Source organism: Ceratotherium simum, chromosome 4 (genome assembly GCF_057802395.1).
Source record: "Ceratotherium simum simum isolate JZ-2026a chromosome 4, ASM5780239v1, whole genome shotgun sequence".
NCBI lineage: Eukaryota > Metazoa > Chordata > Mammalia > Perissodactyla > Rhinocerotidae > Ceratotherium > Ceratotherium simum.
The window spans coordinates 86,445,235-86,470,307 of NC_141903.1; the positions used below are offsets into that span (position 1 = coordinate 86,445,235).

Here is a 25,073-nt window from a genome sequence, read left to right on the forward strand (position 1 = left end):
GACGGAGCCCTTCCCCCATGACAGGATCAGTCGAAACAGCGTTCACTCTCTTATGCATGGGTGGACAATAAGGTATGCTCACAGAATTCTGAGCCAGAGGCATTCCTTGTAGGGGCTCCAATTTGGGTGGACTGTTTTAGGTTTTAGAAACTCAGCTAGGTGATCCTGCATTCAGAGTCCTACCCTTCCCCCCTGGTCAGGGTCTCCTCCCCACCCATCTTCTATATTCAGAGCCCCTTGCCTTAACAGATAGCTTTTATTTAGCACTAAATACCATTTTTTTCTGGATACCATCTCAGACACCAAACTGTGCTCAGCAATTATAGTTAATGTTCTTCTTGGACAGTTTACAGATGTAAATTCAGAATCTTTTTTTTTTTTTTTTTTGACTAATAGAAAAATAAACTAATAATTTTCAAAAAACATAAAAACCATTATTCTATCACAAAATATTATTGAAAAGATCAAAATAAAGTTGAATAGATTCCCAACAAGTTCAGACCTATTCCCCAAACCCTTCTCTTCTAAAACCAGCTAAATAGAATCTGTATCTCCATCTCCAAGTTACCAGAAAAAAGAATCTGACACTACCTGAGTCTCTTTCTCCCCCTGACCAGGGTCATAGCAGCCACCTTGTGAGCTGGAGCACAATTCTTCAAAGGAGGACTGACCTAGCTATACAGACTAAAAGGATTAGAAGGCAATAACCTTTCTGATAACAGATAGTGAAGAGATTTCAATAGAGCTTTGAAACCCTAAAGCTGAGATACCAAGGTGTGTAAGACAGGTCATGTTGAGCCCTAAATTAAAGACTTGTTTGTTTTTACCATAAAATGAAAAGTCAAAGCTAGAATAAACAGTGATAGTCAGATTCAGCTGATATTTAACAGGAAAAGGTACTTCAACCTCAGATGGGTGTATTTGGTCATTGCTCTGTGTTGTATTTTCTATTAAATTCCCTATGGAAATATTAACTAGTTGATTTGTTCCATTGTTTAAATAAAGTGTTTTACATCCATACAAAAAGCAAAATCTACTGCGTCATGTGTTAAATGTTCTGAGGGTCAGGTAACAAAACCTGAAGAAAGCCTGGCCCAGGGTCCCATGCTGTTCCAGCAGACATATGGCCTCTCTTCCCACTTGGTGAATGCCCCACTTGTGGGTCCTGGAGGAGGGAGAGCTGACAATGCCAGATACTCGCCCAGTGATGACCCTCACACCGATTCCAGACTGACTTGAGAGCTACTGATGAAAGAAGTGGACGGTGGAGCTCCTATTCTCACTGGCAGTAGCAGAGGTTACAGCTGTGGCAATACTGAGTTGTCGGTATGGAAGTGGCAACAAGTACAAATTGTGACATCTAGTGCCCAATAGTAATGGCAACCATTTCCTCACCAGAGACCTTTTTCTTTTTTCTTTTTTTTTTAAAAGGTGATTTTATTTTATTTTATTTTTATTTTGTGTGTGTGTGTGTGTGTGTGAGAAAGATCAGCCTTGAGCTAACATCTGCCAATCCTCCTCTTTTTGCTGAGGAAGACTGGCCCTGGGCTAACATCCGTGCCCACCTTCCTCCACTTTATATGGGACGCCGCCACAGCATGGCTTGACAAGCGGTGCGTCGGTGCGCACCCGGGATCCGAACCAGCGAACTCCGGGCCACCGTAGCAGAGGGCGTGCACTTAACCGCTTGCGCCACCAGGCCGGCCCCCAGAGAGCTTTTTCTAAAAAACAGCTTTATTAAGATATAATTTACATACCATACAATTCATCCACTTAAAGTGTACAATTCATTGGCTTTTAGTATATTCATAGAGTTGTGCACCCATCACCACAATTTTAAAACATTTTCATCATCCCAAAAATAAACCCCACACCCCTTAAGCATCATCTCCCAATCTTGCCCCAATCTCCCTCCCAGCTCTAGGCAACCACTAATCTACTTTCTGTCTCTATAGATTTGCCTATTCTGGATTTTTCATATAAATGTAAATATACAATATGTGGTCCTTTGTGTCTGCCTTCTTTTACTTAGCAGGCTGTTTTCGAGGTTCAACCACGTTGTAGCATGAATCAGTACTTCATTCCTTTTTATGGCCAAATAATATTCCATTGTATGAGTATACCATATTTTCTTTATCCACTCATTAGTTGATGGACATTTCAGTTGTTTCCACTTTTTGGCTATTACAAATAATGCTGCTATGAACACTTGTGTACAAGTTTTTACGTGGACATATGTGTCCATTTCTCTTGGGTATATGCATAGGAGTGGAATTGCTGGGTCATATGGCAACTTTACATTTAACTATTTGAGGAACTGCCAGATTGTTTTCCAAAGCAGTTGCACCATTTTACTTTCCCAGCAGCAGCGTTTGAGGATTCTGATTTTTCCATATCTTCACCAGCACTTATTTCTCTTTTTGATTATGGTCGCCCTAGTGGGTGCGAAATGGTATCTCATTGTGGTTTTGATTTGCATTTCCTTGATGGCTAATGATGTCGAGCATTTTTTCATGTGCCCATTGGATACCTGTACATCTTCTTTGGAGAACTTTCTATTCAGATTCTTTGCCCACTTTTATATTGCATTGTCTTTTTATAATTGAGTTATATAGTTCATCAGGCCAGTTTTGAGGCAAGGTGTTAAGGGTTGTTCTTGGCTACCTAAGCCTACTTTTCCATACTTCTCATGATTCTGTGAGTTACCAGTAGCCTTTGAATAAAGTATCGGTCACAGCTTCTATTGCAATTCAAAACCCTGAGTGACACAGATTTCAGAACCCAAGGCAGCACACTTCACTTAGAGAAAATCACTTACATAGGCTTTACTGGCAAATCTGTTTCATGGCAGTGTTGTTACTAAAGCCCCAGTTTCTGAATTCATGATTCTAAACTCTTAAACTATGCAAACTCATCCAAGAGGACTTATGGGATTGACAAGCGGAAACTTTGGCAGGTTGAGCAGCATGTAGGAACTGGAGCAGAGAGAAATAGAAAGGAAACTCTAGGAAATGGTTGACATTTCTTGCCATTTTCCTCTAAGATAAAGTAGGCCATTGATTCTTGTCAGTTATTCAGATGATAAGGTTCTGATTTTCTGAATTCCTCTCTCTGCCTTGGTCCTGCAGCCACAGAGACTGTGTTACCCTGCACCTCCCTGCCAACCTGGGCTGGGATCCAGGGACTCCACTAGGATTTTCTTCCAAAGGGTCAGGTCTGCAAAGAAGGTAGGAGTCCTAATTCTATCAGCAGATTTAACTACACATTTGGTTATCAGGCAATTTTAGTTCCTATATCAACACTGCTAACGGTGTGTGCTTTCTCCCACCCCCACCCCGCCTTTTGTATCCTGGATTCTCTAAGGATTCAGGAAAATAAGAATATCCTCCCGCCCAGAGCGATCTGAGCCGAGGGTTAGGAGACAGTTGTCTTCTGCAGTTTCCTGGGTAACATCCTTAGCTCCTCCTCTGAGCAGGAGAGACTGAGGCACAACTGTGGGGCCCTCTCACTCCTCTCCTAAGCACCCAAGTGGGTGCCCTCTTCTCCCAGGACGGTATCTTAGATCCTGTATTTGAAGGGATTTGTTCAAAAGGGAATCCAATCTAAAGCAGACACTGTTTACACTATTAGCCCTCTCAAAGTGGCTTACATTTCTATGTCATTAATCTCTACTGACTTGCATTTTGCCAAATTCAAAGACCACCTCTCAGTTCTCATTCTCCGCCCCTTGTTTTGGCTCCTAAGAACAAGATGACTTGTTACGAGTGTGATGATATGACTGGTGTTGATCTCAGAGAAGGAAACCTGAGATCCTGGGACGAAATGTTTTGTGGTGAGATCCAACCACTTATTCATTCAACAACCATTTCTTAAGCACCTAGTGCCAGACACTGTTCTAGCTGCTGGAGATGCAGCAGAGGAGAGAATCAGGGCCCCTGCTCTCATGCAGCTTCCTCTCCAGTGGTGGCAAGAAACAATAAATAAAAAGATACCATCTCAGATAGTGACGGGTGCTATGAAGAGCAACGTGAAATAGTGAATAACGTGACAGTGCAAGACGCCAAGAGAGCCTCTAATGTAGGGTGGCTGAGAAAAGCCTCTTTAAGAAAGTGACGTTTGCACTGAAACCTGGAGAGTGGATTTGGGGAAGAATGCTCCAGGGAGAGAAAACAGCAGCGCCAAGACTTGGATGCAGGAAGAGGTTTAATATGTTGGAGGTTCCGAAAGAAGCCAGCATGGCTGGAATGCAGTGAACAGAGCAGAATGGGATGTGATGAGCTGAGAGAGGCAAGCAGGTCAGGTAGGGCCTTGGAAGCTTGGTAAAGACGCAGAGAGGTTAAGTATCTTGCCCCAAGTCACACAGCTAGTAAACGGCAGAGCTGGGATGATATCCAGGTCTGGTCAATCCTATCAGGTGTTTTTGTATTATAACCTCGTTTATGCCCAAACGGTGCTGGATGAAGAGGGGATTTACTGAAGTCCTTCTTGGAGATCCCCAAACCCTAAGAAGGGATGAAGACCATTGTCTCACTCTTTTCTCCTCATTCTCTCTTGGGAAAAAAAAAAAAAAACTAGATATGAAAACTTCAAAGTGCACCGTGCTAAATCCAATACAAATCCTGTCTTCTAAACAGAGGATCTGACTTTGGTATCATGGTAAATACCTATCAAACATTTATCATCTGACCTCACAGAGCACACAGAGAAGTTATTTTGGTGTTGCTATGTTTGACCTTATGAGAATTCAATCTCACTGGATTGCCTAATGTCTATTTTTAAACATAAGATCTACTCTCCTAGTACACACTAGGAAACTTAATATAGCTAAGGAGCTGGTGAGGATTAGCTACTATGTAGATTTTCTGGGTCTTTTATGCTTTGCTTTTAAAATTAGAAGTAAATTGAAGTAATTATTTTTAAAAAGTAAATTTATACTCAAATAAAAAAAAAGAAATTGGCTAATGAAGACCAGATGTGTGTGTATGTATATAAAATCCTGAGATGAGCACCGAACCCGTGGGAGTCCCAGCACTGGCTCTGCCATTAGACCAGGGCTGAAATCTCTGGTACACTTACCACTTGTGCGACATGAAGTAAACTACTCAATGCTGCTAAGCCTCCATTTTCTCTTCCATAAAGTGGAGATGAAAACAATGCCTATATCACAGAGCTCCTGTGAAAATAACCCCAAATCGCAAGTGACAGTGCTTGGAACAGACTAGCTATTCCTTGAATAAGTGCCGGTTTCCCTTTCCTTCTCGAGGTCTCTGTTCACTTATCAGAAACATAAGCGTGTCAGGAAGATGATGCTGAGGTGTCTTCTAGAATAAGGGTCATTAGCAGCCAGGCTTTCCTGTCAGACTGGACCACAGGACAGTGAAACCTTTTGCTGTAGGCCAACAGAGAAGTGCCAGCAAGACGGACCAGAGACTGACAGAAAAATCCCAGGGAGATGAGCAAAGAGGCCTCAGGGACTGGGACTTGAAGGACTGGGGTCCTAGAAGACCCCTACCTCAGCTTCCTGGGGCCAATTCATGTTACCAATGCATTCGCTTCAACTAATTACTTATGAGATTATTTGTTTCTTGTCTGCCCTCTCCAGAGACTAACCTCTAAAGATTAGAAACTATTTTGTTCCCTCACTCCATGTTTGCATTGCTTCACACACAGTAGGCCCTCAATAAATACTTGATGAATGAATCAGCCTCTTTTCTTGTAGTAGATACATTTCTGAAATCGGAGGTGTCAGGAGTTTAGCTAAGCTCCTGCATGCTATTGCTGCCTCAGGATCCATTTTGTTTGGCCACCTGGCCCCCAGGGGCCTTAAACTGACACTAGCCCCTCCTGCCAGCGCACGCTCTAGATAACAGCTCACGGAGTCATAGGCAGATGTGAGTTCCTGATGTGACTTCCCCAACAGTCCTTGTGATCAACGCTCTCACCCGCCTTCCAGCGCCTGCCCTTTGTGTGCCCCTCGGATAGGCCCCCGTGGAGCTTACCAAAAGCCTACTCATTTTGGTTTGAATTGACTGCTCCAAATTTAGCCTGGGAACCCCAAAGCACTCCATCTGTGGACCCTAATAAAAGCATGTGTCCCAGGTCCTGCTTCCTCTCCGCCTGCACTCTGTTTTGATCTCTCCATGTGGCCCCTTGAGGTGTACTTCCTCCAAGACTTGTGAGTGATAAACTTCTCTACTTCAATTTCTATTGCGGTCTTTTGCCGAACTTCAGCACATCCTCACCCTATCCTCCACTTAACAAGTGTTAATTTAACAAAGTTGTAACAGCAGGAAATTAATTTTATTTACAAATCAACAATTTTAAGTGCTGGAGTGAAATCAGCCATTAAGAGGAAATTTGTGGTGAATGTAAATTTCCATTTAGCATGTGGATTTTGTGTGTGTGGACTGTTTTTTTTAAAGAAGCATACCCAAACTAAGAGAACATAGTAATGGCTCCGTGAGAGGCTTTGAGCATTTAGAGTTTGGGAGACTGAACAGTAGCATCAATTAATCTTCCCACATATCTTGGACTTTATCAGATTAGGATGTGGAATTTTGGAACTGAGTATGCTCCAGTTGCCTTCACAGAAGACTTTTCTCAGGACAAAAAGCAAAGCCTATTCTTATCCTTCCACCTATGATCTGGCTGGAGGGTCAGTCTAGGGGAGGCTTTCCGACAAGTCACAGAAGGTGGGAATGATGACCGCAGACATCCTAATTGAATAATCCCTCAGTACTTATCACTGTCCCCTCCAAGCCCCTGTGTTTCCAGAGCCACTGGGCCCTGTCAATCCCGGGTAAATGAATGGTCAACAACGAACAAGTCTACATAATCTAACAGGTTCAACATCCCAGCTAAATTTGCTTCTCACAGGAGTCTGGATGACTTGACATTCACCTGCTCATACATTCGTTCATTTATTCATGTGATTCACTTATTCATTCAACAAATATTCTCAGTCCTGGAAATCCTGAGTGATTCTGGATGAGAAAAAGAAAGCTTAGACAGAGCAGCAATTAACAGCACAACAGCTGGAACCAGGAACTCAAGGAACATCTAACCACATATTGTGCCTAGAATATCTTTCTGCCCAGCTGCAGCATCTCCTCTGCAAAACCTTTCTAAATCTCATTGTAAGAAGAATATATGTCTTTTCCCTATTCCTTTGTTAATATCTTTAGTGTAGTGCTTATGACATCATGTTGGAGTCAACTGCTTCCCCGCCCCAGACTGCGAGCTCCTTGGAAGAAGCAACTGTGCCATCAATCACCTTTATGTCCCTGGAGCCCAGCACGGGGCTGAGCATACAGAACTCATCATCCACGGAGTAGTCCTATGGATTCCAGTGAAGCTAGTGGATTTCTAGTTATTGTCAGGCCTGCGTTGTCCAATACGGTAGCCACTGCTACACGTGGCTGTTGAACACTTGAAATGTAGCTAGGTAGGGGAATGGAGATATGCTGTAAATGTAAAACACACTTCAAATTTCAAAGGCTTAGCACAAAAAAAAATGTAAAATATCCCATTAATAATTTTTATATCGATTACATGTTGAAATGATAATACTTTGGATATTGGGTTAAGTAAAATATATTATTAAAATTAATTTCACCCGTTTCTTTTCACTTTTTTTTTAATGTGGCTATTAGAAAATTTAAAACTACATAAGTGGCTCACATTATATTTCTATTGGATAATGCTGGATGAAACCTAAGATTATTATTTCAAGTACAAACCACACTCAGCCCCTTGTACCTGATTCTCTAAGTTTTCTCAGTAAGAAGGGGAATTGGGTTATATTGTCTGAATTGAGTCAAGGCTTTCATTAAGCCTAGTTTCAGAATATCCAGGAAATATAAGATGCTTCCTTTTTTTTTTTTTTGGCAAAATCCTAAGAGTCAATACTTCCTACACTTTAGTAGGTTTGCTGTTTTAAAGAAAAAAAATTCCAACTCTTGTCGTACTCACCTATATTGAGTCAAAGTCTTACCAAGGGCATGTAATAACCCATGCGGCCAATACTTAAATAGCTCTTCAATTTCTGGCTCTGTTTTATCCTCTCTCTGCCCTCAGCCTCTGGCATCCTGAACCGTCACCCCTCCCATCTCAGCTCCTTCCACTGACCTCAGAAGAGGGCTGGCTCAAATAACACACTTGTCAAAACACCTAGGTAAGCACAGCAGTGGGAAGCACCATAAAAATAGATACATGGAAACAGAGTGTTCCGACCGATAACAACCACCATTTACAAACCCCCTTCACCCTCCAAGAAGTTTGTTTCCTACCACAATTAGTTAAATACTAATCACTAATCACTAAACACTAATAATTTTAATTCTATCATCTTAGAGAGACCTATTTTATACAGGTACTGGCAAAGCTGCAGTTGAAGTGATTTTTAAGTTTTAGGTACTCTGTGGCAAAAATCCTCCATGTTTAAATAGAAAAATTAAAATTGACCAACAGAAAATGATCCAAAACAAAAATATTGAAAAATTTCTAAGTTATCTGTGAGAAAGACTAAAAGGGTTGGGCTTTATTGATCTACAGTCAGAAAAATACAAAAATAATGGGTGTCTATGTACATATCACCCTCTGTACAGGAGGAGACCACAATTTGAAACATTCAGCATAGTGTTTGGCTCTAGGTGTTCAAGAAATATTAGTTGAATGAATATATGAACACATAGGTGCTAACTATTTAATGGAATACTGCAATCGCCATGTTTATCTTTTTTTTTAAACCTTGAGTAGTATGGTAGACAGAACACAGCTTCCTCTTTTACTCAGAATATAATTTGAAGTTCCCACCATGGCCTACAAAGCCCTACGTGATCTGTAACCCAACTCTCGTGGACTCATCTCCTACCACTCTCCCCCTTACTTACTCTGCTGCAGCAACTTGAGCTCCTGGTGTTCCTCCAACAAGCCACATGCATTCCTGCCTCACTGTCTTTGCACCAGCTCTTCCCTTTATCTGGAATACTCATTCCTTCAGTCTCTGCTCAAATGTCACCTCCTCAGAGAGGCTTTCTTCACCACTTTCATCAAAACGGCATAACCCTGATCCTGTTGTATTCGTCCTCATGTCATTTATTGCCACCTGACATGTTACATTTTTGTTTGTCTCCCCAAACTGGAAAGTCACTCCCAGGAGGGCAGGGACTCTGTTCATTTTGTTCACTCTGTATCCTTTGTGCCTAGAAAGTGCCTGGCACATAGTAGGAGTTCAATAAATATTTGTTGAATGCATAAACTAACAAACATTAGATGCGTTTGTTAATCTAGACACCCGGATCGAGTCCTACTTCTACTACTAAAAAGTTGGGTGACTTTGAACACATGTCCCCTGACACTCAGTTTCTGAATCCGTGAAAGGATTGGTTGGGGAAAGATGTTTCTTAAGCCTCTCCCAGCTCTACATCCTGTGGGGTTTATAGAGCTGCCTTTTACATCCAAATTGTGTATGAAGTTTCAGCAACACAAAAACCTTTTTTTGATACCCACAAACTACAAGCCCTCTGGGCACCTCGTGACGATTGAAGACCGTGTGCCAAAGGCCCCTGGTGAAGCCTTCCCCAATCCTTCTAGGCAGGATGGATCCCAGGACTTTCTCTCCACTTTGAGGTGCTTTATACCGACTTTTCTTCCTGAAATCTCTTGTAACAGTTAATGCCATAATTATGTTTCTCTGTTTCTCCACCTAGAATGTGAACACCTTGAGAACAGTAATGGATTCTCAGTAATTTTTGTATCCCCAGCACCTCGCATGGTCCATGACAGTTAGTAGGCATTTCATCAATGTTTAGTGAATGAAGGAATACAGGAAGGCCAAAGTGGAATAGGATCATTACTCACATTGAAAACTGAGACCATCATTCTCCCCTCATTGAGGAATGGTGGGCAGAAGGGAAAGCTTTGCTGCCAATAATGATTCATCTGAAGGGGTATAAGAAACTAAACTTATCAGAACCCACTAAAGGCTGAGCACTCTTAACACACTCACATCATTTATTTAATCCTATGACAACCTTACAAATTAGGAATAATTACTACCATTTTACAGATGAGAAAATTGGGGCTCAGAGAGGATAGGGAATTTGCCCAAGATAGAATGGCTAATAGGATTCACACTCAGGCCTCTTCACGCCCTATATCATATCCATATCACCGAAAGATACATCAGAAGGGTAGCTCTGATCCAATATAAGTATTAGCATGTGGAATGGTGAGCTTTCCTGCACTAGCAAACCATTTTTACAGTTAAAGGGGATTTTTTTCCTTGATTCAGAAAGGTGGATATAGATAATTCCATATATTATTCTGAAAGGGTAAAGAAAAGATTTACAAGTAGAGTATACTTTGTGCCTTTTGAATTTTTAAAAGTAAAGTTTATTTTTTCTGATAATAAAATGCACTATCTGTTCATTATAGAAAAACCGAGAAATACAGATAAGTATAAAGAAAAAATTTTAGTCAACCATTATTCCATCACTCAGAGACAACCACTATCAACCTTTTATAACCTTAAGGTTATCATAACCTTTATTATGTTATTATTATGTTAATATTTATCAACCTCTGAGAAAATGCAGAGACAACTTTTCCATTCAAGAAGGGGAAAAACTCCCATGGTTATTCAAAGAAATAACCTTTCAGTGTAGAAACTGGTTGGAGTCATTCAAGTTTCACCTATAGTAAGGAAGGGTCTCTCCTCCAAAGGAAGGGAGGTGGGGAAAGTCTGGCGGTGGCTTGGAGTAAACAGACCCAGGCTCACATCTTGATTCTAACATCTACCTCCTTTTACCCTCAGTAAATCATAAAAAGCCTCAGTTTCCTCATCTGTAACAGGACAGTCACCTCATAGTGTTGCTAGGAGGGTTTAGAATGAGAAAACATGCAAACACTTAGCACCGAGACTGGCCCAGAGTGAGTGGGCCCTCTTTTAATTGTAAAACTTTGGCGGAAGAGCCCAGAGGAAGGGGTGAAGAATGATGAGACATCATTCTTACCTCCCCTCCATTGGAGAAGATTCCAAGTTCTCATCTCTAGTCTCAGAAGAAAAAAGAGCTTTAAGCCATAAACGCAAACACACAACAAAATGGCTTGATTTCTGAGAACACTTTGAGGCAGGAGAAATTTGGGGACTCTCAGTTCCCCTAGGAGGTCTTCCTCACTGACATTTCTCTACCTCTAGCTACAGCTGCTACCTCCTTTCCCCTTCCCTCCACCATGGTTCAATCCTAGACATCTCCTTGCTTTCTCCCTGCTGCTGCCTCTCTGATCTGAGCCCTCCCAAAACCCAACTTTCCAATCTGCCCGTCAGTCTCATTTTCCAATAACAGCAATCCACTCTCCTAAACCCTGTTCGGAAGTTTACTGATTTCTTGTTACCCATGTCATCAAATCCGAAACAAAAAAATGTGGTTTTCAAGGCCTCGACCGCCACCTACCTCTTCCCTCATGTTTCCCTCCACTCTGCTCATTCTGACCTTTACCCTGATGTCCACCTTCTGTCTGTAGTCAGAGCAGGCTGAACTTCACTGCAGTAACTCTTTACCTGAACACCTTGACCTGGTCAAAGGACAATGCAACTTCAAAGCGGTGCTTTGAATCACTGTCAGCTGCTCACATTTTAGAGTAAATGGCTTTTCAGATGCTCTGGGGGGTAAATGTTGGTTAGACAACGATATGAGCATCCCAGACACCATTCAAGAGAAGGTTATAAAGGCTGGGATCGACAGATTTCCCCTTCTCAACATTGCCCAGGAGTCACAGGTCCCTATTTCCTGTTCCATTTCCCACAGGTGGCTTCTCTTCTGCTTTTCCTTTCCGCATCTCCTGCCCATTCTCCAAGGCACAGGTCATGCCCCTTCTTCTCAAGGCTGTCACAGAGCTACACCCTCTCTTCTGGCCTTCCACAGTACCCATGGGCAGTCCTCTCCCCGCCCCTTATTTATTCAGCACATAGTCTCACACTTGCCATACTGCTCTCTAACTTTTTCCATAAAGTCCTGGAGGGCAGGGACTGTGCCTGCTCCCCACTTGGTAGTTGCTTGGTAAATATGTGACCAGTATTCTAGACTTCTTCCCTGACTGACTAGTCACCCTAATCAAGGCCATTTTATGGGCATTTCAACTTCAGCTCTGCTGGCTTCGGTCAGGCAGCACTTTTAACTTTGGGTAAGATGGGCATTCTGAAACGCTGCACATCTATCTGTCACCCACAGAGCCTTTCTACTGATATTATTAGATTTAGGAAGGGACATCACTGACTGACAAAACAAAAAACAAACAAAAAAACCCATACTCAAAGAGAACAAGTGAAAGTAGAAACCAATCCAAATAGAGAGGAGGTGATTCCTACTGTTCTCATTTTAGGGCCTTCATGAAGGTGGGGAGGGAAAGAGCTGGAAGTCGAGGGAGACCCGTATTTTCACATAGTATTACTTAATTATGTTTACTTAATTATTATAGCAGCCTAGCCCCGTGCTAGGCACCCACGAGACCTCCTGTCACTTGAAGGTTCTAGAGCAGCCTTCTCCGCCTCTGCCCCCACCCCATACCCCCTTCTCCTCAGCTCAGGCTTTCAAGCTTGTTCCTACTCCTTGGGCCGAATGTAAGCGTTTCAGCACATTTCTGCAGTTAGGCAGGACCCTAAGTAAATCCCCAGGAATGAACAGCAGCAGCAGTCACAAGGAGCTGGGCTGGGGGCGGGGGGGTGAAGGGGGGAGTAACGAACGTCGCTGCTGCAGGCGGGCCTGTCACTCCGGCTGACAGCAAGCGCCTTCACCTTCAAGTTCTTTACCAAGGCGGCGCCCGCAGAGAGCAAGTGCTTAGCTCCGGGGAAATGAACTCGAGCTTAAAGCAGAGGGAGAGCGCAGTCCCCCGCGCAGCCCCTGCCCTCCGTGCGCTCGGCCCGGGCCCGGGGACGGAGGCCACGCTACCTGGCGTCCGGCTCCTCCTCCGACTCCGCGGCCGTCTCCTCCTCCTCCTGCTCCTCCTCGCCCTCCGACTCCTCCTCGGTCTCCGGCGCTCGGGTGACCTCCTCGTCCCCGTCGGAGCCGAAGGCGCTCTCCCCGGCGAGGGTGCTGTCGCTGCTCGCCATCGCGCCTCTGGGGCCGGAGCCGGGGCCGGAGCCGCCCGCGCGCCTGGTGTTCTCCCTCTGACTGCGCCGCTGGCCCGGCCCGGCCCCGGAGGCGGCTCGGGTTCCCGGCCCGGGGGCGGGCGAGCCCCGCGACTTTAAATAGAAGGCGTCAAAAAGTTTCGCCACCGAGCTTCTGGGGCCCGGGCTCAGATTCTCCTCCTGCCTGCGCGTCTGCCAACTTCCCGAGCCCTCCCCGGCCCAGGTCCGGCACAGCCCCGACGGCCCTTTGGGCCCCGGAGAGCACCACTCCCGGGGGCGCAGGCAGGCCGCACCGGGGTGGTGAAAGGGGGAAGGCACCGGCCGCGCCTCTCTTCCCTCTAGACTGGGTTTGGTACGTTGCTGTTTCCAGTCGAGCTACCTGACGGGCCCTTTATCCCAACCAAGGAATAACTACCCCTTAATGAGCAGAGCGTGTGCTGGGTCAGGCACCCTGCGAAGGGTCTCACTTCCATCATCCCCTCACAACTCTGCTGTGGTATGGTTAACCGCAACGCTGGTTTCCGAGATGAGTAAAATGAGGCTCAGAAGAGCTTGGGTAGCCAGCTTGCCCAAGGTGTCCTAGCTAGCAAAGCGACCCAAGCGGAAACAAAGCTCGGTCTGCCCGTTTCAAAAGCCGTTTTGAACCACCGTTCAGGATTGGCTCCCTGTATGTGTGCACATCAACAGCGTATTCCTCTGCCTCAGTGGCAGAGATTGTTCAGCCAGGAAATTTTTATCTCCACTAATCTTAAACCTCGAAGAGGAATAATTTCCCCTGCATTGGCCAGAGGCTAAGTTTTGTCCGAAACTCAACCCCAAGGCCCTAGACTTTTTGGTTGAATCCCCCTCATGCCCATGCTTAAAACCCCTCAATAACTCCCCCTTGCTCAAAGGCTAGAACCTATGCTCCTCAGGAAGATAAACCTGGCATAACAGCCCACATCTTACCTGTCTGGTCTCTTTATTTTTTAAATTATTTTATTGGGGTCATATTGGCTTATAACATTATGTAAATTTCAGGTGTACATTATTATATATCAGTTTCTGTATAGACTGCATAATGTACCCGTCTCTTCTTTAGAAAGCAGGAGCTCCCAACATCTATCAAGTCACACCACTGTGCCTTTATTTACACAGTTCCTTCTGCCTGAAAGGTTTTTCCCACCTTGATTTTCCTGGTTACTCATCATTCAAGATCACCACCTTTCTCTGAAATCTCCAGGTTAAGTTCAATACCCTTCTTCCAGGTTCCCACATTATCCTATATTCAAATTATGTTTGTGTCTCTTTCCCTCAGTAGACTTTGTAAGTTTGTTACTCATCTTTGTCCCACCATCCCCATCTCTTACAACCCAGAAGCTAGCAAAGTACTTAGCACATAGTAAGTGCTTAACAAATGTTCCCTGAACTGAAGAGAACAGGACCAAACCTGCTGAGTATGCACAACAGGGAGAGATATCTTTACAAAACATAAAGATATTCTTTTCATGAGGATGATTTTATGGCTAGAACAGCCAACATTTATTTTTAATCACAGCAAATTCTATTCACAGAGTTGTTAAATATGATGACTGTAAGTTGTTAAATATGTATTCACCAGTTACAATAGCTTGTGTGCATGCATTAGGTCTGTGGACAAAGAACTGCAGATAGTTCAGACACAGTACAGGAGCAACAGGTAGTGTGCATGAGAAGGGAAGACAGCAGAGTCCAGCCTTCCAGGGTTCACTGAACCAGGTTTAACATCAACAGTATTCATTCTCTTGGCTTTTCTGTTAGTAACCCAAATGACTGCTCACCTAGGACAGAAAGAATTCAATCACAGCTGTGGGAATCTGTTAAATACTAATCAAAACTACAGCCGCTGTATATTCCTTCCATTCAACTCAAAATCTCCTGGGAACCCTAAGTGACGTCAACAAGATTTATTTGCAAAGATTCTAGTTCAAACCAATCCAAAATTTAGAATTGCAGTACAGATTGCACATTTTTAACTTTCAAACACTACTTTCTTCAGGAACATCACATGCAAATATACAGAAATGGTCAGATCAATACAAAAAGAAAATAAAGGAATGTATTATTCACCTCACAATTAAGTAATTCATATTGAAAATAATTTAAAAGTCTAAAAAGTTCTCATATATTAACAGTTATCGGACATATTTGGCTGTCACGAGGTGCATAATCTTAGGCTTCAGTCTATTGATTTAGAATTGAGTATAAGTTTGAATTGAGTATAAGTTTATTAACTTCTTGATCTATTTGTCACAGCAAAATAGCTGAAAAGCAGCAGCAGTAAGATGGGGGGGTGGTCACTGAAAGCTAAGGAAACAGTGGCAGTAAAGGAGTCCACACCATCGTAAATTCTGGGGCTTCATTAGGAAATGTAATACTGCAGAGGCAGAAGCCCTACCCACTTACCTATCCCTGAGAGCTGAACAGCGTTGCTACAGAGTACTATGACTATTGTTTATTGCTCATAATGATCACTCCGAGTCATCAATAGAATACTAATTATACTCAACATATTCTGATAAAGAGTTTCACAGTGTATAATACATTTTAGGAAAATTGCCAAGAAAAAGAATATACAAAGCTTAATTGCTTCAGAAGTGTTAAACATCAGTAATCTAAAAAATTCACCTATGTGAAGGGGCTGGCCACACGGCTTAGCGGTTGAGTGCACGCGCTCCGCTACTGGCGGCCTGGGTTCGGATCTCGGGCACGCACCGAGCACTGCTTGTCCGGCCATGCTGAGGCGGCATCCCACATACAGCAACTAGAGGGATGTGCAATTATGACACACAACTATCTACTGGGGACTTGGGGAGAAAAAGGGAAAAAAAAAAAAAAAAAAAAAAGGAGGAGGATTGGCAATAGATGTTAGCTCAGGTCCGGTCTTCCTCAGCAAAAAGAGGAGGACTGGCACGGATGTTAGCTCAGGGCTGATCTTCCTCACACACAAAAAAATTCACCTATGTGAAAAGCTTCATCCCTAACTATGCTACAGAAATAGGGTGTTGATGTGGTTAGTTGGCTAACCCAAGAATGAACTTGATTCCAAGATTCTCTGTATAATCTAAATAATCAAGCACAATAACGGGATTCAGTTCAGTTCTGGATGATAACTACAGCCACAATCTCATCTCAAAAATAACGACTTTCCAGGCCAGCCTGGTGGCATAGTGGTTAAGTTTGCATGCTCCACTTCAGCAGCCCAGGGTTCGCAGGTTCAGATCCTGGGCGCAGACCTACACACTGCTCATCAAGCCATGCTGTGGTGGCATCCCACATATAAAATAGAGGAAGACTGGCACAGATGTTAGCTCAGCGACAATCTTCCTCACCAAAAAAAAACAAAACAAAAGTAAAGACTGTCACAAGAAAAAAAAAACATATCAACAATTTACATATATAAACTTTATTCCATTTGACGTCATACAAAAATTTAAACTTGAAGAAAATGAAAATATGCACCTTTTACAAGTCAAAGAAAAGCAAAAGTCTTAGCATTTGAATTGGTCTGCAAAAAACCCAAACACATTAGAGGTACAAACTGTGCTACAGCAGGTCTAAAAGAAGTTGTATACAGTCCTTTTGAAAAAGTTAAAACTGTTTTCAAGATTACTTTTCATACTTAAATGTACAGGAGTTGATGAATTTACAAATATTTACATAAACCAAAAACAACCTTAATAAACACTGTAGCTCTCTTAGCAGCCACCACTACTTCTTGTGGAAAGGAGATACTAAAAAAGATATCTTTATAAACATTAAGATTTTATTTATAATAATTTTGTTATGTCTTACCTAAAACATTTTATAGTGGCTTACTGCCTAAAAGTTCCAGTTTAGATCACAATCCTGTAAGTGTACACAGAAAAAAGTCTGATACTAGCAATAGGATATAATCTCGATGTTGATCTTTCAGTTTCTGTTGCTTCATGTCACAGGGAAAATAAAAGCAGGAAAATGGGAAGTAAAGCAAAAGTGCACATTGCACTAAGTTATCATAAAGCACAGGGGATTTAATCTTTTCAAAATGTCAACACTGAACTGATTCTTTAAAACAATTCACTAACTGCTGTACAACACAGAGTTAGAGCTCATATTACTACAGTGCAAAATGTACTGCTGTTTCAACAAAAAACTTAAAGCAATCTCAAAAGTACATCAAAAGCACGTGAGGTACTAATGAAACGCTAACAAAGACACACTCAAAGCCTCAGTCTATCCTGGTGAGTCAAGTGAAGACTTAAGGCAATTGTCCAGTATTTCATGTCTCTGCATGATTTCACTGAAATAAAAGATTTCATTTTGCTTCAAGTAACTGAATAACTGACTTGACTCTTCACTTTACTAGAACAGACAGGCAACAATCTACTGTAGGTTTTCCTGTAAGTATGTCTGAATCAGACCCTGTCCAAAATTCCACACATCTCCTCAGTATTAGCATGTGGTACAATTAATTGAAGTTATATCAAAAACCTTTTATTTGTTCAGATAATTTCCCAAAAAATACTTTATCTGATCACCTGAAAATTCATGCCATAATACTACTGATCATCAATGTAAACATTTTCAAAAATACATCTTTAAATCAAAGGTTTTTATTAGGAAATGTCATAATAAAATATGCAATCTTTATATAAGTATGTCCTCTTAAAAACAAAACATGAAAACAAGAAGAAGAATTAAAAAGAAACCATGATGGAGGTAAACAAAATGCATTATGATGTTACTATTGTTCTTTCTTTCTCAGAAGAATTTATTAAGAAATAGACGCCAGTTATCTTTTCAGGATAGCAGCTCTTAAAGGCAGTATACTGTTCAAATCTCTTTTGTTTTTCAATCTGTGCCACGACTGGGAGAGAAAGAAAAATCATTCTTAAAATCTAAAATATATGCGGAACAAAAGACTGAAAGGAGAGTTACTAGAATGTTAACAGTGGTTCTCTCTAGGTGGTAAAATTTGGGGTGATTTTTTTCTTCTTTGTGTTTTTGAATCTTTCAAGTTTTTAACACAGTACAAGTACTATTTCTGTCGTCAGAAAAGAAAATGGTATTTAAAAACTCTATACCAGTGTGGTTCCAATACATTAATAAAGAAATAGGCTCATAGGTGGAACAAAAAGATACAACTGACAATATTAACATTCATTCACAGATTTAAAGAATTACATCTAAAATAGCAAGGTAATTAAGACAAAATCTTTGGGTTTGAGAGGGTAAGGAAAGATTACTTCAATTATTTGATTGACTATTTTGCATCTAGTATGCTTTTCCAATTAAAAATAGCCTTTAAGAAGGTGAGAGTAAACCTGTAATAAAGCACTTTATAAAAGCCTCTAGAGAAAAAGAGTAAATACAATTTGTAAGGGAAAAAAAGAAAAAAACTGAAATTCTTATTCACAAGCTAAAACTCTGGCTCACTACTGGTAACTGCGGATCTCTGTAGATCATTCTCACTCCAGCTGTTCAACTGACTAAAACTATTGGTTTTTAAGCTGAACAATCCTAAATGAAAGCTCACCCATCAATAAGAACAGCAATGTAGCAATGCTAGTCTTGAGTTCTCAATCTGATAGACAAAAATCTGTTTTGTTTTGCCCTGCAGAATTCCATTCATTTTAAATTTTCTATTCTGGTTGACAGACTGAGAGGGCTTAATTTGAAGGACAGCTTGTAATATGATACACTTGCATTTTTAATTATCATCAAAATAAAGTCTACTAGTATGTCTAGATAATGTGAAAGTATGCCTTTAAAATGATCTTCACCGTTTGCTGATCTTTTTCTTCTATGAAGCACTCTCTCCTATATGTCTCATAGTACACATTTCTATCAATGTCTTTCTACACTGTACTGAGAATTCCATGAAGATAGGAACCACATCTGGCAAAATCACTGATGAATAAATGCACACTGTGGACTAAAGAGCTAAGGAACAAACTACAGTTTATAGTCTATATATATAAAATGTGTGTGTGTGCACAGACACATACATTTTTTTTAACTTCTCAAAATATAAATAAAGATAAAATGGTGTTCAATTTCCTTCTTACAGTGGTGTATGCAGAAGAAACAGAATGGAACAAACATCAGCTTTCTTCTAAGGCTACAGTAAGTTCCCCAAGATTTTAAGGAAGGAAAGGAGTCCATTAGGTTTTATTCACTTGTTTTGAGAGCTTATAATCTCACTATGGAAACGCTTATTTCCACAAAGTGAAAGTCATATGAATGAAAACAAAACCAGATCTCCCTGAAGGAAAAGTATACCTAAATTCAACTAACAAATTCCCTACTGTGCCACATTAATGGCTTCACAACATAGGAATCAGGGTTATTCTGTCCTATTACACATACATTTTTTCATTTTCAAAGCACACTAGCCCACTGATGTGTCTAGAGTTAATCTGATGCATTGTTTACCTTTAAAAATTGATCCTTGATCATGTCAAACTTCTGCTTTTCATGTACAGCTCTGGCTGTATTTGTTCCATCAAAAGGTTCTGCAATGTTAATGTACATATAAACAAGAAATTATTAAAATGAAAGCTTCAGTTTTTTTATTTGGTTGAACTATATGAATTGTCAATATTGGACAGTTTTTGACCTACAACAGCAATTGCAAAATAGCTTTTATATAGCTATGAAATGTCTAATAATGTAGATAGAATTCAAGTGAGAGGATGACTAAAAATGAAGTCACGGGCCAGCCCCAGTGGCCTAGTGGTTAAGTTCAGCATGCTCCACTTCGGTGGCCTGGGTTTGGTTCCCAGGCATAGACCTACACCACTCGTCTGTCAGTGGTCATGCTGAGGTGGCAGCTCATGTACAAAAGAGAGGAAGATTGGCAGTGGATGTTAGCTCAGGGACAATCTTCCTCAACAACAACAAAAAATAATAAAATAAATAAATACATAAAAATGAAGTCATCAGCATAGGTATGTTAAGTCTAAATCATAAAAGTGGATAAGATTTCTGAAGAATTACAGAGGGTCAAAAATCAACCCTTAGGGGAATAAAAATAAGTTAAAGAATAAATAGTTATCAAAAAGAATAAAGCACTATATCCAACAGAGGTAGTCAATGTCAAGTATCACAGAAAGGTCATTTTAAATTTAATTTTAATTTAAAAGACCACTGATTTGTTCAAGCAGGAGAAAAGTCAATACCTTTGAAAGTAGAGATTTAATACTGGCGAGGATGGAAGACACTGTAGAGATTATGACGTGAATGGATGGTTTAGAAAAAGATACAGTGAGAACAGTAACTTGAATGAGAAATTTGGCAATGAAAGAAGAGAGAAAAGCAAGATAGCAAGTAGAGAAGACAGGAAGAAAACAAAGGAAGAGTTTTTATGTGTGTGTGTCTCCAACATTACCTTCCACGTCTTCACCCCCACCCCACTCACCTTTACCCACAAGATAAGAGAGAAGAGTCCATACATAGAGACAAGGAAACTGTCTCTATGTAAGAGGACAAAGAAACTGAAGATAATAGTGAGAAAGGGAGGATAACTAAAGGCATTAAGAGTGAGATGGGATAGCTGAAATAATGCCAGCAGTAAATAAAAATTAACTAGAGTTTAAGAATTTCGGCATTGAAAAAGAGAAAAACAAAGTACTTACAAGAGCTAGTAGGATCAAATCAAGAGTATTTTTCTCCTTTTTTTTTTTTGGTGAGGAAGATCAGCCCTGAGCTAACAACGTGCTAATCCTCCTCTCTTTTTGCTGAGGAAGACCGGCTCTGAGCTAACATCTATTGCCAATCCTCCTCGTTTTTTTTTTCCCCAAAGCCCCAGTAGATAGTTGTATGTCATAGTTGCACATCCTTCTAGTTGCTGTATGTGGGACGCGGCCTCAGCATGGGTGGAGAAGCGGTGCGTCGGCGTGCGCCCAGGATCCGAACCCGGGCCGCCAGTAGCGGAGCGCGTGCACTTAACTGCTAAGCCGGCCCAAGAGTATTTTTCAAGGATGAGAAGACCTATGTAGGCCTTGAAGCTGCTAGGGAAGGATGAGAGAGAGAGAGAGAGAGAGAGAAAGAATGAAGTTGCTAGAAAGAGGAAACGTAACTGAGGGGAAAGATCTGGAAAAAGTGTGAAAGAATAGGAAATCTCATGGAGAGGTTAGCTTTAGATTTGTCATATAACCTAAACAGGTCCAAAATTTTAAAAACTCCTTTCATTTTTTTTTTTATTGCTTAGAAAGGCTATTTTAAAAAGGAGTTTACTGTCACAATACTGTTTTTTTTAAAATAGAATAATGCCATATGCCAAACTATCGGATCACATCACATATCACACTTTACAACAGTCAGTGTTTAACATTCAAAAGAACATAAGTAACTAAAACAATATACGTCCACTGTGCAATTCAGCAAACCGAACACAAAAGCAGGAGATTTATTTCATATTCACAAACTCTTAGGATGTTGCATATAATCCAAGATTAAAATATTCTAAATTTGATGTTTTCCTACAAATGCTGAATCTCAAGCCTTTATTCTTTTTTACCTCAAGATTTACAAAAGTCATCAACTTGGCATCTGTGAGAACAATTTTGCCTCTTGAAGTCAGTTTCCCACTGACTCAAACAAACATTCAATTACATGTAAATTAATTTTAGAGAACCAGAGCATTTAATTCTTAAAGTAAAATGAACTTCTATTTATAAAAATCTAGCTTGTATTAGATACCAATATTTTAAGTATAAAGGGACTCATTTTATTTCAGTAAGAATCATCACATGAAGATACTATTTTCTTCCACCTGTAAGTCATGAAATTAAGTTTCAATCAACTATAAACATTAGGGATGCATAAAGAGGCTCAAATCTTACCAACTGGAAAGATTAAACACCTAAATTCTTATTTAGTATTTCCTACAACTAAAGAATTTAAAATTATTTTTAAAAATTAAATTAAAATTTTATAACTAAAAGACTTGTAAACCACTTCAGAACATAAATGTATTACTTTTCACTGAAATATAAGCTGAAATCATGCAAGTAATTCTCTCAGTACCATGATAACTGGATGGTAAATAGAGAGTAGTTGTGGGAAAGCTACCTTCTACACAGATGTATTTATTCCTCCATTCAATACCATCAGGCCTGGGAATGGCTTTGGCTTCACGAACTGAAATCATTTGACTGTTCCAACTATAAAAAGAAAAACATTAATTATGTTATTTTCTTAATTTCTGTTTTTTTTTATTATATCAGTAGTAAGGCCTACTCTGATTTTCTCATAGAACACTGAAACTTGCCTCAATCCTCAGCACCACAATCCCCATTTCCCCTTCTCTACTTCTTTTTTCTCCGCAGCACTTATATTCTAGTAATTTGCTTATTTATTATGTCATTGTTTATTGCGTGTCTCCCATAGGCAGAATGAAAGCTTCAAGACGCTGTATCTTTTTCACTGTTCAACTAGTTGCTTAGTACAAACTAGGCTTTCAATACATATTCAATGAATAAATAAAGTAATGAAAAATAGGAAAGTGTAGGAAGGCAAAAAACATAAAAACTATCTTCATTGTTAATACCCCAGAAAGAATTTTTTATTTGTTAAGAAAGAGCTAATCTTTTTGTGTTGTTTTTGGTATCATTAAATAATTTTTGTTCAAGTACATCTCTATTTGTACGATTTGGGAAAAAATTCCAAAATTTTCCAATAGAAGCAAGTAGACGCTGTTTTAGGAAAACAAAATTAACACTCTATGAAAACAGTGTTACTGTTGTATATTAGATGTAGCTGTTAATAGTGAAGTTTTATTCAAATGTAAAACAATGTTATCAGCATGACTGAAGGTAAATTATCCAGTCTCTAGTATGTACTAACCTTACATTCTGCTTTTCAAAAATTTCTTTACACTTAAAATAGTTTTGTACAAATACAATTTTCTTTTTTTCAAGGAACATTCTAAAACGTATGACCATTCAGCCTGTATGCAAGAGAAAAACGAGTTTGGGGAATAGCTGATATCTTTTTTTCAGCCGTATTTATTAGCCTTCTCCATCGTTTCATTAATTAGCCTTCTCCTCCTTCATCGTAAGAAGACAAAGACCATGGTTTGGGACCTTCCAACTCCAACACTCATCCTACTCTTCCTCTACTTATCGGATAGAGAATCCATAAGAATATAATGGTGGTCCAACATGGCATTTGTTTCTGGAAAATTGATTAATTTCTATGTTAAATATGCAAGAAAATACTGCATCTTGTGAAGTTTGATAAGTGAAAATGATCTTTGAAGTATGATTTTCTGTTTTTTCTTATCAAGAGTACAGGTGAGGGCCAGACCCGGTGGCCTAGTGGTTAAGTTAGGCACACTCCACTTCAGCGGCCTGGGTTCGGTTCCTGGGTGTGGACCTACACTGCTCTGTTAGTGGCCACGCTGTGCTGGCTGCCCACATACTAAAACATAGAGGAAGACTGGCACAGATGTTAGCTCAGGGCGAATCTTCCTCAGGAAAAAAACAAAGAGTACACCTTAAAAATACTTTGCAAAGACAGCTTTAAGTTCTTTAAAAATATACATCACGGGCTGGCCCGGTGGCTTAGCGGTTAAGTGCGAGCGCTCCACTACTGGCGGCCCAGGTTCGGATCCCGGGCGCGCACCCACGCACCGCTTCTCTGGCCATGCTGAGGCCGCGTCCCACATACAGCAACTAGAAGGATGTGCAACTATGACATACAACTATCTACTGGAGCTTTGGGGAAGTAAAAAAAAAAAGGAGGAGGATTGGCAATAGATGTTAGCTCAGAGCCGGTCTTCCTCAGCAAAAAGAGGAGGATTAGCGCGGATGTTAGCTCAGGGCTGATCTCCCTCACAAAAAAAAAATATATATATATACATCAGAATTTATGCTTTTTAAAGACGAGTTGTCAAAGAGATATACTTAGTATTGGTTACAGTAAGACGTTTTAGAACCTTCATGCACAGCAGCTTCGTTAGTATGGACTCCAAACAGAGAAGAAGTACACTGCTCTATTGATCCAAATGTGCTTCCAAAATTGTCTTTAAAATAACAATGTAAAGGGGAGAGTTATATGACCACATGCCTGAACCAAACAAGATTACAGTAGGATCACACTTTGTGCTACTTCACTTTATACCACTGAAGACAAATTTCACTAATAAAATGAGCTTTCTTCCTGAGACTACTTGTTTCTTTTTTTTTTTTAATTTTATTTATTTATTTATTTTTCCCCCAAAGCCCCAGTAGATAGTTGTATGTCATAGTTGCACATCCTTCCAGTCGCTGTATGTGGGACACAGCCTCAGCACGGCCGGAGAAGCGGTGTGTCGGTGCGCGCCCGGGATCCGAACCCGGGCCGTCAGCAGCGGAGCGCGCGCACTTAACCGCTAAGCCACGGGGCCGGCCCAGACTACTTGTTTCTAACGTCAATTTATAGAACAGCTGAATCTGCAGTAGAATTAAAATTGGAAACATGATGTTAAAAAGGGGTAGATTGATTTTTTCTTTCAGACGAGTTTAGGATATTAAAATACTATACCCTGTTGTTAAATTACAATTTTTACTTCCTTAAATCAATGGAACTCTCCTTACCACTATATCTCTATTAAATTCAGTCCTGAACTTTATTACATGCCAGTACCTGGTTCTAAACTGGGTTACAGAAATATATGCAACACATCTATATTGACTTTATCATCCCTAAGCAGATATCATTTAAGCTTCAACCTATAATCAACCCAAATAATGCAGTTATTGAAATAATGCATATCATTTGAAGTATTTTAGAGGAAAAAAAGAATATTTTTAATCACTATCATTTAGACTGATTTAATCAACTGCATTTTCAAAGAACTTTTGAATACTTCTAAATTATTAAATATTTCAAATCATAAAACATGATATATATCTTGTATACTATTTTTACTCTCAGAGGTGAATTTAAATGTAGAATT

General features: G+C 40.5%; 2 protein-coding genes across 5 annotated transcripts in view; both read right to left on the reverse strand.

The window, feature by feature from the left end:
* Window positions 1-13,164, reverse strand: part of CMYA5 (cardiomyopathy associated 5) — an 88,209-nt gene extending 75,045 nt beyond the window's left edge. Inside the window, exon 1 of the mRNA XM_087430132.1 lies at window positions 12,951-13,164. Coding sequence (XP_087286258.1) covers window positions 12,951-13,111 — 161 coding nt within the window. The 5' untranslated portion in view covers window positions 13,112-13,164. The remainder of the gene's footprint in view (window positions 1-12,950) is intronic.
* Window positions 13,165-16,537: 3,373 nt separating this feature from the next.
* The window catches only part of TENT2 (terminal nucleotidyltransferase 2), a 65,303-nt gene continuing 56,767 nt past the window's right edge, over window positions 16,538-25,073 (reverse strand). For 3 of the 4 annotated variants that reach the window (XM_087430129.1, XM_087430128.1, XM_087430130.1), the window contains 3 exons: window positions 22,205-22,296; window positions 19,565-19,644; window positions 16,538-17,996 (listed from right to left, as the gene is read on the reverse strand). In XM_087430129.1, coding sequence (XP_087286255.1) covers window positions 17,922-17,996; window positions 19,565-19,644; window positions 22,205-22,296 — 247 coding nt within the window. In that variant the 3' untranslated portion in view covers window positions 16,538-17,921. Of the gene's footprint in view, window positions 17,997-19,564; window positions 19,645-22,204; window positions 22,297-25,073 lie in introns of those variants that run through there. The other variant, XR_015552040.1, reaches the window with a different exon arrangement.